Source organism: Prionailurus bengalensis, chromosome A2 (genome assembly GCF_016509475.1).
Source record: "Prionailurus bengalensis isolate Pbe53 chromosome A2, Fcat_Pben_1.1_paternal_pri, whole genome shotgun sequence".
Classification (NCBI taxonomy): Eukaryota; Metazoa; Chordata; class Mammalia; order Carnivora; family Felidae; genus Prionailurus; species Prionailurus bengalensis.
Window position 1 is genome coordinate 168,499,774 of NC_057348.1, and position 13,410 is coordinate 168,513,183.

At 44.3% G+C, this 13,410-nt stretch overlaps 1 protein-coding gene across 4 annotated transcripts in view; it reads right to left on the bottom strand.

Annotated features, from left to right (window-relative positions):
- The window catches only part of ESYT2 (extended synaptotagmin 2), an 82,995-nt gene that overhangs the window by 19,990 nt on the left and 49,595 nt on the right, over positions 1–13,410 (bottom strand). For 2 of the 4 annotated variants that reach the window (XM_043590057.1, XM_043590058.1), the window contains exons 8-14: positions 11,219–11,339; positions 7,558–7,734; positions 6,452–6,534; positions 4,983–5,031; positions 3,824–3,913; positions 3,061–3,156; positions 1,146–1,247 (exon numbers count right to left, since the gene is read on the bottom strand). In XM_043590057.1, the coding sequence (XP_043445992.1) occupies positions 1,146–1,247; positions 3,061–3,156; positions 3,824–3,913; positions 4,983–5,031; positions 6,452–6,534; positions 7,558–7,734; positions 11,219–11,339 (718 nt within the window). The remainder of the gene's footprint in view (positions 1–1,145; positions 1,248–3,060; positions 3,157–3,823; positions 3,914–4,982; positions 5,032–6,451; positions 6,535–7,557; positions 7,735–11,218; positions 11,340–13,410) is intronic. The other 2 variants (XM_043590059.1, XM_043590060.1) reach the window with 1 other exon arrangement.

Below are 13,410 nucleotides of genomic sequence, written 5' to 3' on the forward strand. Positions count from 1 at the left end.
GTGACCTCATCTTGACTTTGAAAACACCTCAAGTAGCAACAAGCAAGGAGAGTGAGGAAGGAGACCATGGTTACCATTTCCTACCCACGTGACTCTCAACAGCTCACCTAACCCATCAGGGTCTCGATGTCCCTCATGGATAAAATGGGGCAAAATACCTATTCTTCAACTTTTGCCCCACCCTTCTTTGATAAGAATACACTGAAAGTGCACGTGGAAACAGAAATGAAATCTCTTCGAGAGCACAAGCATTACTACCACTGTTAGATTCAAGGGCTGAAGAACTTTATGAATCTGACTAAGTTATTGAATTAAATCAGCCTAGAAAGAGTAACTTTCTAGACTAATGACTAAGCCATCGGTGACTTTCTTTGACCCTAAAGCAAGTAAAAACAACTGTCTGCTACAAGCACCAAGAACAGTAGTACCAGGAATCAGGGCCCCAGAGCAAGACCCCAGGAAACAGACGTAAGAAGATCAAAGTCAGCTTCCCAAATAAGTGGGTTAGAAATGCTCAGTTACCCTCTCCTGGATATTCTTTCAGTTCCTTAAAAGAAGCTGAATCATAAACTCAATGTATTTTGTTCTCCCTTAGGAGCTCTGGTGAAAAAGAGGAGAAGGCACGTTTCCAGGGCAACAGGTGGACATCCATCTTCACTGACCATCCCCACAGGTACAGCTGGCACTTCAAGGAAGGCCAAGTTCTGACACTTCTGTGTTTCCTCAGGAGGGAAAAGGAGATCTAAGGACGTTTTCTGGAAACTTGCAAATAAACATTTACGTCTCACATTGAGATGAACCCTCAGAAAATCGGCTTTAATTATTATGGTTTCATTTTCCCCTCAGAAGAATTTTTATCTTTATTTTTTACGGGCCAGTAGCAGCTTAGGAATGTCAGGATTCTTCACGACTCACCAGATTTGTTCATCTCATCATCAGATGTAGTCACCAAAGTTGGTTACAGCGGTGTTACTTTTACAAAACAAGCACAAAAGAAACACACGCACAGTAACTGAAATCATGCAAGAAAATTAAAAAAGCATGCCACATCATTCCACCATTGAATAGATGGCATTAGAAGTTCCAGCCCACATTCTAGCAGTCTCCATTAAAACAAAAGGAAGAAAGAACACTGGAGAACTCACAAATAGTGCTCTATAGACTGAGGTAGTATTTTCACAAAACACTAGTCCCGACGCTCGCCTCTCTTTTAAGTAGCCACACCCAAAGTTTCCCTCGTAGATACTCTTAGGAGAGTGGAAACAGGAGGAGAAAGCAAAGAATGGTGGACCGCGGTCAGTGAACGCACAAGAAGCACTAATAAACAGGATTGCAAAAGGCAGAGTCAAAGCATCCCACAGAAACGCAGGAGAACTGGTGGGCAAACGCTGTCGTTTAACTTAAACACCCGAGAGGGCAGCGGTTTTGCAAAGATCCTTTGCCTCTGACAGACAGAGCATACTTCATGCACAGAGTGCCATTTTAATAAAAGGTTAATAAATTCATTTTTGCTTTTGTTTTGCTTACGTGGTATTACTCAAATTTCAATTTAATGACAAAATACACACTTCGAAAGAGGCCTAATTCTTTCTTGCCAATTCACTTAATACTATTCTCCGTATCCTAAAATATATAACAAATTCACTTCCATCAGGCATTATAAAAGACTGTAAAACAAACATTACTGTGATTAAAAACCAAAAAGTTCTACTGTATGAGAAATTCTGCAGGAAGGTTAAATAACAACAAAACAACTTTCCCCAAATTGAGATCGTTAACGGAAAAAGTCAGAGTTCGAATTGGAAGACTGGCCAAAAGGTTAAGTAACATTTTAAGAAAAATTAAGAATTTATGAAGTTAAAATTAGCCAAGAAACCTTCACTGAAAGAAAGAGTACAGTTGCATATAATTACACAGTGTTCAACTACATCTTCCCAGTATAAAAACAGATCAATTGCATTTTGTCAAAAACCTTAACTGAAACACAGGGATGCACAAAGTACGTTTACTTTGCTTTGAGCTTAGTGCAAGTGAAGTGCAATTTTCAGAGCTTGGAAGGCACTGGAGGAGAAGTGGGGTGTGCACTCCGTGGGCTTCCGCGGGGAGGTGAGACGAGGACAGTCTGACGTGAGACACTTGGATGCAAACTGTGAAGGGCAGTAAACACTCTGCTTTCTCGTCTGTCTCCACCACGTCGATGCCAACAAGGAGAGGACACAGGGAGACTACATGCAAATGCGCCGGGATGGATGAGCACTTATTACAGGCTTAGCAGGGAAACAGCCTGCAAACCTCAACAGAACTGGTCTGGTGTTTAACACAGTGAAAGAAGGCAGGAATGACCATCCGCTGGGTATGGGAACTGGCACTCAAAAAAAGTGATCAAAACAATGTAACATTTATATAATGATCACATTACCCTAAATAGTGGATTTAAAGTACGGTGGTGGAGGATCCCGTGAGACTTCACGCGAACAGAACGGTGGGATTTTTCTTCCCCACAGCTGTGGTCATTACCTATAAAAGCTGCACTTCACAGTGTTTTCTAAGAGCAAACAGTTCTGATGCAAACGAGCAGGGGCTCTCCCTCCGGGCCGTGGGAGCCAAGCGGGACAGGGCACCAGGGGCTCCAGCCAGCGCCTGTCCTACCGGGCTGCCCACCGGCCGTCCTGCCACGCCACAGCCAGAGTGGACTCTGGGGCCGTGGACAGAGCTGCTTTGTTTTATTCCCATGCCAGAGAAGACAATGTCCATCCTTAGGGAACTCCATTTTAATAATTAGTGATTTTCTACGGAGTATCTTCTTCCCTAACTACCAGGCACATCCTTTTCTTATGTAATGGAGATTTCTTCATAAAGCATGTCAGAGTAAAGATAACTCTGAACATTCTGGACAATCAGTAAGATGCAGAAACATAAATTACACTCATGAAGCAAATACACACTGACCCCTCCCCTCTGCTGTTCTCCTGGGAGCAACAGTGGTGACACGGTGTGGCTCAACACAAGATCTACTGCCAGAAAACGGGCACCTAAGGGAGCTCCCATGGCATTACCTACCGGAAGGTTCCTTGCTGAATCCAAATACAAGATCAGCAACGAAGAGGAAAGACCATCATTGGCTTGGTCTTTGTCAGCCCTGATGTCTGTCAGCACCTACGAGGAAAGGACAAAAAGCCTCAGCAGGTGTGTTTCCAGAAGATTTTAGAGTACTTCTACCTGATTATGTCTGTAATGCTCAAGAAAATAAGAAAGGTGGTGAAATAAACCATCCAATATATGCAACACAGAGAGAATGAAAACACTAAATATATTTTAATGACAATCTACACAAATCAGGGGCGACTGGGTGAGCGGTCAGTTGAGCCTCTGACTTTGGCTCAGGTCATGATCTCACGGCTTGTGAGTTCGAGCCCCTCGTCGGGCTCTGTGCCGACAGCTCAGAGCCTGAAGCCTGTTTCAGATTCTGTGTCTACCTCTCTCTCTCTGCCCCTCCCCCACTCATGCTCTGTGTCTGTCTCAGAAACATAAAAAAATTAAAAAAAAATTACACAAATCAATTAAATAAAGCACAGGTGATCTGCGGCTCGCCAAACCCCCAAAGTATATCAAGCATGAAACGTGAAGGTCTCGTAAAGCAGGTGGGAAGGACCTATAAATCCTTCTTTTAAAACATTCCGGTACCTTTAATTTACCCCTGATGCAACTGTAGTGACTTAGAGCACAATAATCAAAATCACTGCCGTAATTTTTGTAAGCCAAGTAGCCATGCAGTCTAGAGATTCTAATCTCAGCTGTCAGGGGAAACACTCCATCACGGCACCTTATCGAGGTTTGAAGCATTTGGCATCAACGTGAGCCACTCCAGTTTCAAGTGCAGCTTTCCTCTGGGGACCTCGTCCAGGGTGAACCACTGAGGAGAGAATGTGAACATTCACAACAGCTCTCCTGAGTCAGACTTTCCAGTCAAGCAGTTTCCACAAGTGTTACGAGCCGCTCCCTGGGAGGCACCGACTGTTTCTGATTACTGCTGAAGGACGGAGTCCTGCCCGATCTCTAATGAGCTGACGACCCCAGAGAGCAGCCGCTGGAGCCTGGCCAGGGAGGGTGCTGAAGGCTTCACTAACATTACCTCGCTGAACCCTAACAAAATCATGGTGGAATAAACACTGTTTTCATCCCTAATGGACACACAAGGATTCCAACGTGCTCCAGTCCTGTCCAGCACCATAGGGCTTCTATGTATGGACCTGAATAGAATTTATGGGCCAAGAGATAATACAACATGGATACCAAACACTGAATTTCAGTATCAAAGAAATTCACGTTTGTTTTTATTCACCACTATATACTTCTCAATAAAAGAGTATTCAGCTGTTTCAGCTTAAAAATCACAAAGCAATTAATCAAAGCTAGTCCCCAAATACTCGGCGTTAAGGGGCTGCCACGAGTGCACAGGAAGGAGAATGTGTTACTTTGGAACAGTGGATCTCAACATCTGTTTGCTTCCTTATGTCCTGCTTGTCCCAATCACACCCATCTTTTAGAAGCCATCTCAAAATTTTCCTCGCTTTTAACGCTTTTTATTCTGATGGCAACGTCCTGCTTGAAAGCAGTGTCTGCTTGTGAGTTCCCACTGCGTTTGTAGGCGGCGCCCACGTGACAATTTCTCCTCGACCGCACAGCCCTAGCTGTTGTACCTCCAGCGCCTCGAGAGCCCACGTTTAGGAAGCTTCTCACAGGCCTCTGCCCTGACTCCCAGAGTGTCGTGCTTGTACTCGTGAATTTCTAACATATGCTGGGCTCTCGATACATACCATCTGACTGGGCTGTCAAACTTCTTTCTTTTCACTTTGCTAACACTGAAGGGCCTAAGTTCTCAGTGTTTGTGAAGTGACCGTTCGGTTCTCGGAACACAGTGGGGACGGGCAGCAGGTCTGTCACTGGCCGTGAAATGGAACAAGAACTCAGAGAAAACTTACTTCATCTAAAAGGCGCTCCTTTTCAACTTCAATAAGATCAATCATAAGACTATGGAAATAACAACACAACAACTTTAGAATATAGAAACATACTTCTTAACACTGAAATAACCTTAAACACTTGTCTACGAAAAAGTACACGGACATGCATCAAAATGCTAGAGTTTATCAACAGACAGACTTCGTTCGGAAGCTTCCTCAGGTTTATCTCAAAACTACGAAGGGAAGTAAGGGACAAGCGGGGGGTGAGTCTCTGGGAGGTCAGGACCCTCAGTCTGGCCAAGCCAGGATGACAGTTGTAAAAAATGTGGTCTTCCCTATAATGTAGCTATTTACAGAATATGAAAACGCCAAAAATGTGTGGAAATATTCAGCCTTCCTGTCCGACAAGCTCTCCTTTGGTGCTGCCGTCTGTCTCTACAGCCTTCCCATCCTCACTCCTCAGCTCTGGACCATCAAGTATCTGGAGCCCCACAGAGGCCTCTGGCTCAGTCATCTCCCAGAGCCCCTTCTTCCCCTAAACACCCTGCTCTACGGCAAAGTGTGGCACTCCCCCCGGAAGCCAGAGATGACGAGGGTGGGAGAAGTCCGCTCCTATTTTCGCTCGTAGCTACCCCTCCTCCTGCCCCTACCCCAGGTCAGACCCTCACAGCTCTTTCCTGGTCGATCACCGTAGTCCCCAGTCTCAGTCCCCGCCACTCTAAGCCACACGGTGGCTCTACTAAAATGCAAAATTGATCTGTTTACTGCCCTGCTTACAATATTTCAGTCGCCCCTTGTTAAACCAGCTCAGGAATGAATTCTGAAGTCACAGAATACACAGGTCATTCTTGATGAGGCTAAGCCTGTCCAAGGTCATCTATACCCGTATCTTGTTGGCCACAAGAAATTCAGCTAAATAATAAAGATTAGGTTTAGATGTGTTTTTCTAAAAGCTCATTTCTTCAGCTGTACTGGTTGTTCAATTTAAGTATACAAATCAGTATTTATTTTTCCAATGTGTAGGCACAATGTAAATTACTATCCCCCCTGCTCCCTAAAAAACTCGACAAACTGAAAACGTTTAAAACCTCATTTCTACACCCTAGAGGGGAGCTGCCTGTGCGGCGTGAAAGCCGGAGAGCTGCACTGGCCTTTGGGGCCACGCTCTGATGTGGCTTATGAGCACTTAAATGGGGCCGAGTACAACCACTGAAGCGAATTTCAAATTTTGTTTAGTTTTAATCAATTAATTTAAATAGCTACACACAGCTAGCGGTTGCTGTGATGGTCGTAGATCTAGAATTTTCCTTCTTATACTTAAATGTGAGAGAAATAAAACATACCTTGAGAAGTCTAAAGTGAAACAAATGTTGTATCTAAGAGCCACTTAACAATACACGTTACATACACATACACCTATTTTTCAAAGCTGCGGTAGTTTTAAGTGTGACTACTGGGAAGAGTGTTCTCCTCGCCTCAGGGTTTACCTTCCTAAGAAGTCATCCTTGTCCGGGTCTTCGTCAAAGAGCTCAATCTCTAATTCCTGTCCGGGATGTTCATAGACTAAAGCCTGAAAAAATAACGAGTGGTAGTTATCTTACATTTTTACTGACGTCGGCACCTGCTGAATATGAGGATTATGGTAAAGAGCACCGTACTAGTTTTCTCTTATTAAGTGGTTAAGCACTTACATTTGCTCATTGTCAAACCACATATGCTTCTCCGTGGGAGATCATTTTGAAACATCTGCCCACATAGTCTACCGTGTTTCCAGTTACCTGGGATTAGTCTCACCGAGTCAAATTCCACCGCTCAGGAAGGAGGTCACAAGACAGCACCCACAAACAGAACAGGTTAGCACACCTTACTAGCCCTGAAGTGGCTGTGTTCAAGTCCTGTTCTTGGGATAACTACTAGTGACCCACGTACCACCACTCAGAGATTAAGCCATCTGGCAACAGCCTGGACCGGAAGGATGGGAAGCTGGTGACGTATAAGCCACACAACGGTTCCAAGAACAATTCTGCAAAAATGTATCACTCCTTTACTCAAATTGTACTTCGTGACGCAGCAATAACACCTTGACGAGCTTCTTTGGAGAAAACTTGGTCAAGTGAAGAAAAATATATTCCTACGACATTGTTACAACAGCGGTTCTAATGCTGGAATGAATAGTCAAGATCTCTTTTGCGTAAAGAAGTGAATGGCAATCACAAATCGGGTCCATCTGTATTTACTAACATGTAGAGATGTCCAGATGTATTAAATGAGAATTTACAAAATGATACATAACTAATCTCGTATTTGTATGTTTACATATGTTAACCACATAAAACATTTTTCCCATGAAAAATATTCTGCCAATTATGTATTGCGATGGTTTAACGTCATCAAGGTTTAAAATTTATGTGTCGTTTATGTGTTGGCATGACAACAATATTGTGAGGAAGGGACAGAAAGGGGCAATGCTTTTTAAAGATGGGGAATTAAAGCAAAAAGGATTTAAAGTATCCTCTACACCAAACACACTCCTGTGTTAACAGGAGCGGACTCAATTTGGAGAAGCCAGGCGACACCACTGGGCACATCTTACCTCGTATACCTCGTTCCACTTCGGACTGAGGTTCTCTTTGATGACTTTGCTTTGGAAGATCTGGTTGCCGACTCGAATAATCCCATAGGGGTCCGACTTTCCCTTGACGAGTCCCTTAAGGTAAGTATCTTTCCCCTGAAGGTCCTGAGCTTCGATAAAATGTATCCTTAGGACACCCTGAGAGAAAAGGAGAACCCGTGGACTGTTCACTGGTTCACGTGACAGGGAACAACGCTGTGCACACTCACCGTCCTAAAAACAGGACGGAAGGGAACGAAACAAAGACCCTCCTGTCGTGCGGCAAAGCAGAAAGTAAACGTGGAGCACGCAGGTGGCAGCGCTGAGGAAAAACCAAAGCAGCACCAGGTGACGGCACTGGAGTGGTACTATTTTCAGTCAGGAGACCAGACCAGGGAGAACGAGGTGGGAGTCGGTGGCCCCACGGTGACACTGTGCTCCAGGAGCCTGAGGAGCCCGAGTCACAGAGCCTTACGGGTCACCAACACAGCCCTATGGTTCGGTGCTACAGTAATTGGTAACCAACAGAGGATGTCTCAGACGTGATACTAAGCCCTTCATATGCAATGATTACTTCCAGTTTTAGAACAATCCTATGAAATACAGTCGGCCTTGGAACCACAAAGGTTTGAACTGTGCAGATCCACTCAAACGTGTTTTTTTTTTTTTTGAGAGAGAGAAAGAGGGTGCAAGTGAGCAAGGGGCAGAGAGAAAGGGAGGGAGAGAGGGAGGGAGGGAGGGGAAGAGGGAGAGAGAGAAAAGAGGGGCTCGAGCTCACCCAAAGCGGGACTGGAACTCACAGACTGTGAGATCATGACCTCAGCCAAAATCAGATGCTTAACCAACTGAGCCACGAGGCACCCAGGATTTTTTTCACTAAATACAGTAAAATGCCATGAATGTATTTTCTTTTCCTTATAATTTTCTTAGTAACATTTTCTTTTCTCTAGCTTACTTCATTATAAGAAAACAGAATAAAACACATAGAACATATAAAATACGTGTTAAATGCTCATGTTATCAGTACGGTATCTGGTCAACAGCAGGCTGTTGGTGCAGTTCTGGGGGAGTCAGAAATCATGCCGACTTTCTGCACAGGGGTCGGTGCCCACACCCATGCTGTTCAAGGGTCAGCTGTATGTCATTAAATGTAGTTTATAGAGAAGAAACTGAAACTTTGAAATACGCATTTACTCATAGACTTTAAACACAGTTTTCTTTTCCTAAAATGTTGTTTAATAGGTAAAATAAAAAATATCCATTCACACTTCTTTCAAGGCAAACAATGGTGGTAAAGTTAACACGGAGCAGCATTCTCCTCTCTTTAAACAACCTTTTTTTTTTTTTTTTTGGTAGAATTTTTTGAATGTTTATTTATTTTTGAGAGAGAGACAGAGAGAATGAGCAGGGGAGGGGCAGAGAGAGAGGGAGACACAGAATCCGAAGCAGGCTCCAGGCTTCGAGCTGTCAGCACAGAACTCAACATGGGGTTTGAACCCATGAACCATGAGACCATGACCTGAGCCAAAGTCGGATGCTTAACTGACTGAGCCACCCAGGCGCCCCTTAAACAAACGCTTTTAAAATCACTGGGCAATATTCCTGACCCCATCAGCTAGGAAGACATGCATTTTTACAGATAAATACACTTTTAAAAACTTAGAGAATTTTCTGTTTACATTTTCATGTGTGTAAAGTTTAGATAATCTGGCAACATGTTTAAGTAGTGCTGGCTTTTAAACCCAAGGTTAAGGAAGGCTGGCTTTGGGCGCGGCTTCAGTACTCACCGTGCTCAGAGAATAAAAAGTATAAGACGCAAAGGGGCATGAGGATTTCTACATGGAAAAGACTTCTTGCATTTTCAGAGATGAAAATCGTAAATGAAAGAAAAATGACATTTCTCATATGTAGTGTTCCATTAAACCTGAATGCCCATGTTATAACTAGTTTGGGCACCAATTAGCTGGGGTGTTGGTACTTTTAAAAAATATAAGAAAGCTTATAGGTGTTTGAGGATTTGTGCACTGTTACAGAGATCCAGTTAACTACAAAAACGTAACAAACACCAGGGAAAGGCTGTCTCCTTCCACTTCAGGAAGAACACTGAACACAACACCTCCACTGAAAGAGGACCAATTCCACACCTTCTGTTGAGTAAAATCAACTTGGGGCGCCTGGGCGGCTCAGTCAAGTGTCTGACTTTGGTTCAGGTCACGATCTCACAGTTCATGGGTTCGAGCCCCGCATCGGGCTCTGTGCTGACAGCTCGGAGCCTGGAGCCTGCTTCAGATTGTGTCTCCCTCTCTCTCTGCCCCTCCCCTGCTCATGTTCTGGGTCTCTCTCTCTCTCTCTCAAAATAAGTAAACATTAAAAAAAAAAAATCTGCTGTCCTGTGTGCATCAGTATCACACTCATTACAGACAGGAGTGCAGACAGACTACACGGATGGGGGTAAGGACCAAGCAGGAAAAGCTCTGTGAAAATTAATTAAAGGAAACCTTTAGAATGGGGTCGGGAGGCCAGCACTGGGGGGGGGGGGGGGGGGCTCAGGCACCACCACTCCACTGTCCACTGCAGACCCGACGGGAAGAGATGCACCTTCCACGTGATACTATTTTGCCAGCCCGGCAGGAGGAAGGAAGGTCTCCTCCTCCCCTGGCGACAGCTCAGCTCACGAGCAGCCACCACACTTCGGGCTCCCAGTTCACCCCTCCCGGCTCCCCCTCCCGGCTCCCCCTTTCCTCTGTGAAAGAGCCTCCTCTCTCTCCTCTGTTCTGCAGAATCACCTGTGGTTTTGCCACAGCTTAATTGTCCCAGACGGCAATTCTCTGCCGTTCCTGAAGAAACCCATTTTTGCTGGTAAAATAACTGGGGGTTTTATCTTTAAGATTAACAGTTCTCACTAACCTGTGAGGGCCTATCCACTCCAAGCACGTGTCTGACCATTAGAGGGAATTCTAGGTCCTTGACCGGCAAGTTCTCAGTCGTGGGATGAGGCTGCTTAGTCTACTCAAATGAAGGTGACTCCAATATCTGTGACCTAACTCTGTGCTAGGCACCATCCCCAATTTATAGATGAAGAAATGAGGTCCACACATGCCAAGTAATACACCCCAAGACCAAAGCTGCTATTAAGCCCGAGGGCTGTGCTCTGAGACCCAGGCCGGCCTTCCCATTTCATCCAGGGCAGTTGGTAACAGCAGCACTGCTTCTGCCACGTTAACTTATTCGAGGACTCGAGATGACCATATTCTCATCTCTGAGAGAAAACGTGTACCAGTCATTACACGAAGTTCCCATCGCGTACTACGCTCTTAGATTCTGTTATTACAATTAGTATATGCTTTCTGAGATGACAACTAAGTTGTCACAGCTGTCCTTTAGGACTTGCAGAATAGCATTTGCAGGATTAAATCCCTATAAGCACCGTGGATGTTCATGGCTGAGGATTAAGAATTGCCCTGAAGTTTCTGTGGTGTACCTTAGCCAATCCCTCAAGAACCGTGACAGGCCAAACTATCACATCCAGATCCATGTGGCAAGGTCACTGCTAAGAGAACCACAGCAAGTTACAACACCCAAATATGCGATAGGCCGTCCCATATCTGCACCTAAGTGCTAACAGGGGCGCAGGCATACTTACCTTTGGTATAGGAAACCGCAACTGTGCTATTTGAACTTCACTGACAAGAGGAACGGTGATCCGATTGGGAAGCACCAGGTAGTTTGATATTATATCCAGAATGATGGTATCTGACAGACCACTGTTAGGAGGGCAATAAAAAAGAACAAACCAACTATCAGGCACATCGATAGTAGGTCTTGCCTTTAATAGCAAAGGTAAGCACAAACATGACCTAATATCCCATTTACAGGGCTGGAGTTGTCGAATTTCTCCAAAACAGTATTTAAAACAAGCATTTTAAGGCAGTAGCTGTGATATGGCTATGGTGACCATTATGTGGGATGTATACGTGTATGTACACAAACACGCGCACACACACACACACACACACGTGTGTGTGTGTGTGTGTGTGTGTGTGCATGTATAGTTGAGATATATAGTTGAGTAGAGCTGAAAACACAAGGTAATATATTCTGGCTACATTTCATAATATTCTAAATGTTTCATACATTCTATGTAACTTTATCATTGACCTAATACTAAGATACATTACATTTTTTTTTTAGCATATCTCAAACATCCACAAAAGTGCAGAGAATACCATAACAAACATCCATCTACTCATTCCATGTTTCTAACATTAAATTTCTCTCTCATTATATGTCCATAGTTCCCAATGAAGTAGAAGAATTTACAGTTTATTCTCTTCACACTGTACTTGGGTACTCACCACTGTAATAATTTTGAATTAACTACTGCCCAGAGAACTCAGTAATATGTATAAAGCTGTGGAGGATAAAGAAACAAATGTACTTTTGATATATTTTTGCCTACTCTTTGGGATAAATTTGAGAATTAAGCAGTATGTATGTGACAACAGTTTTGAAAGCGCATGTAAATGAAGTTTCATCGCTATGGAAGAACGCCTTTAACCAGAACTGAAAAGTTTTTAAGAGAGTTTTACTTCTTGCCAGGACTTTTCAGGTGTTACATTAACATAAATGTGTAAAGTAACCATACATATAAAAATAACCACTGGGACAGAGTGGAAGTCACTGTTGTTCAGTGAGTAATAAAAACCGAATGTTCACTGCAAGCTGGGCATCCAAATACAACGACGAGGCACAGGGCTTACCTTACTTAGAACATTTCCATTCATGATGGAAAAAGGACTGAAAACCTACAACCCCACAGACAACGCGGACAACAACTCTCTGAAAAGGTCGGCTAATCAGACGTTAACACGCCACAGAGACTCAGAGGGTCTCAGGCGGCGGACACCGGCTACGTGTTTGCTACGCAGCGGTGTGAGGCGGTCCTCGGGGCTTGGACGCCGGAGCACTTCTTACTCCAGGCATCCCCCACCCCCTCCAAAATACTGGTTTTGTTTCTGCTGAAAAAAATCTGCTGAAGCAGAGACCCCTTTGATGACGACTTGCTTTCAAGAATCCCCTAGCTGCTATGGTGGCAGGCTGACCGCCTCACCACCCGCCCAGCTGTGCAGACTCCGGCCCAGCACCCAGGAAAGCAGCAGGAGGCCCACCCTGGTGCCTCACCCCTGCTCCCCTTTCTATCCCCCTGTGCACATGTCCAGGCTCCTCCAGAATTTCCCGAGCTGCGGTGCTGCTCCCGGCTGCCCCTCTGCTTGTCCCGGCTGCTGTCCCGATCTTGTCACACTGGAAGGGCTTCCTATCGTGTCCAGTCCTGTTTGTCCTTTGGAACTGCTGCCTCTTTACCTCACTTTTGTTTCTATCCTAACTCTCATTCCTTAGGATCCCTGTAGGGCTCTTCGTTGGAACATGTGGGGATAGTCAAAATTTAAGCTGAAGCGCAGCAATTCAAGCGTTATGATCTTATGATACCTTTCGTTTTCATAATCAATGAATACAGCATGTAGAGGTTCATTTTATAATGCTCAAGGCGAGATTTCATTATATTAGGTTCAAGATTGGAACATGTGGGGATAGTCAAAATTTAAGCTGAAGCACAGCAATTCAAGCGTTATGATCTTATGATACCTTTCGTTTTCATAATCAATGAATACAGCATGTAGAGGTTCATTTTATAATGCTCAAGGCGAGATTTCATTATATTAGGTTCAAAGTTACTATTTACTTTTATACCATAGCTTTTTTTTTTTTTTGAGAGAGAGCATGTGAAAGGAAGAGAGGGGCAAAGGGAGGGAGAGAGAGAATCTTAAGTAGGCTCCA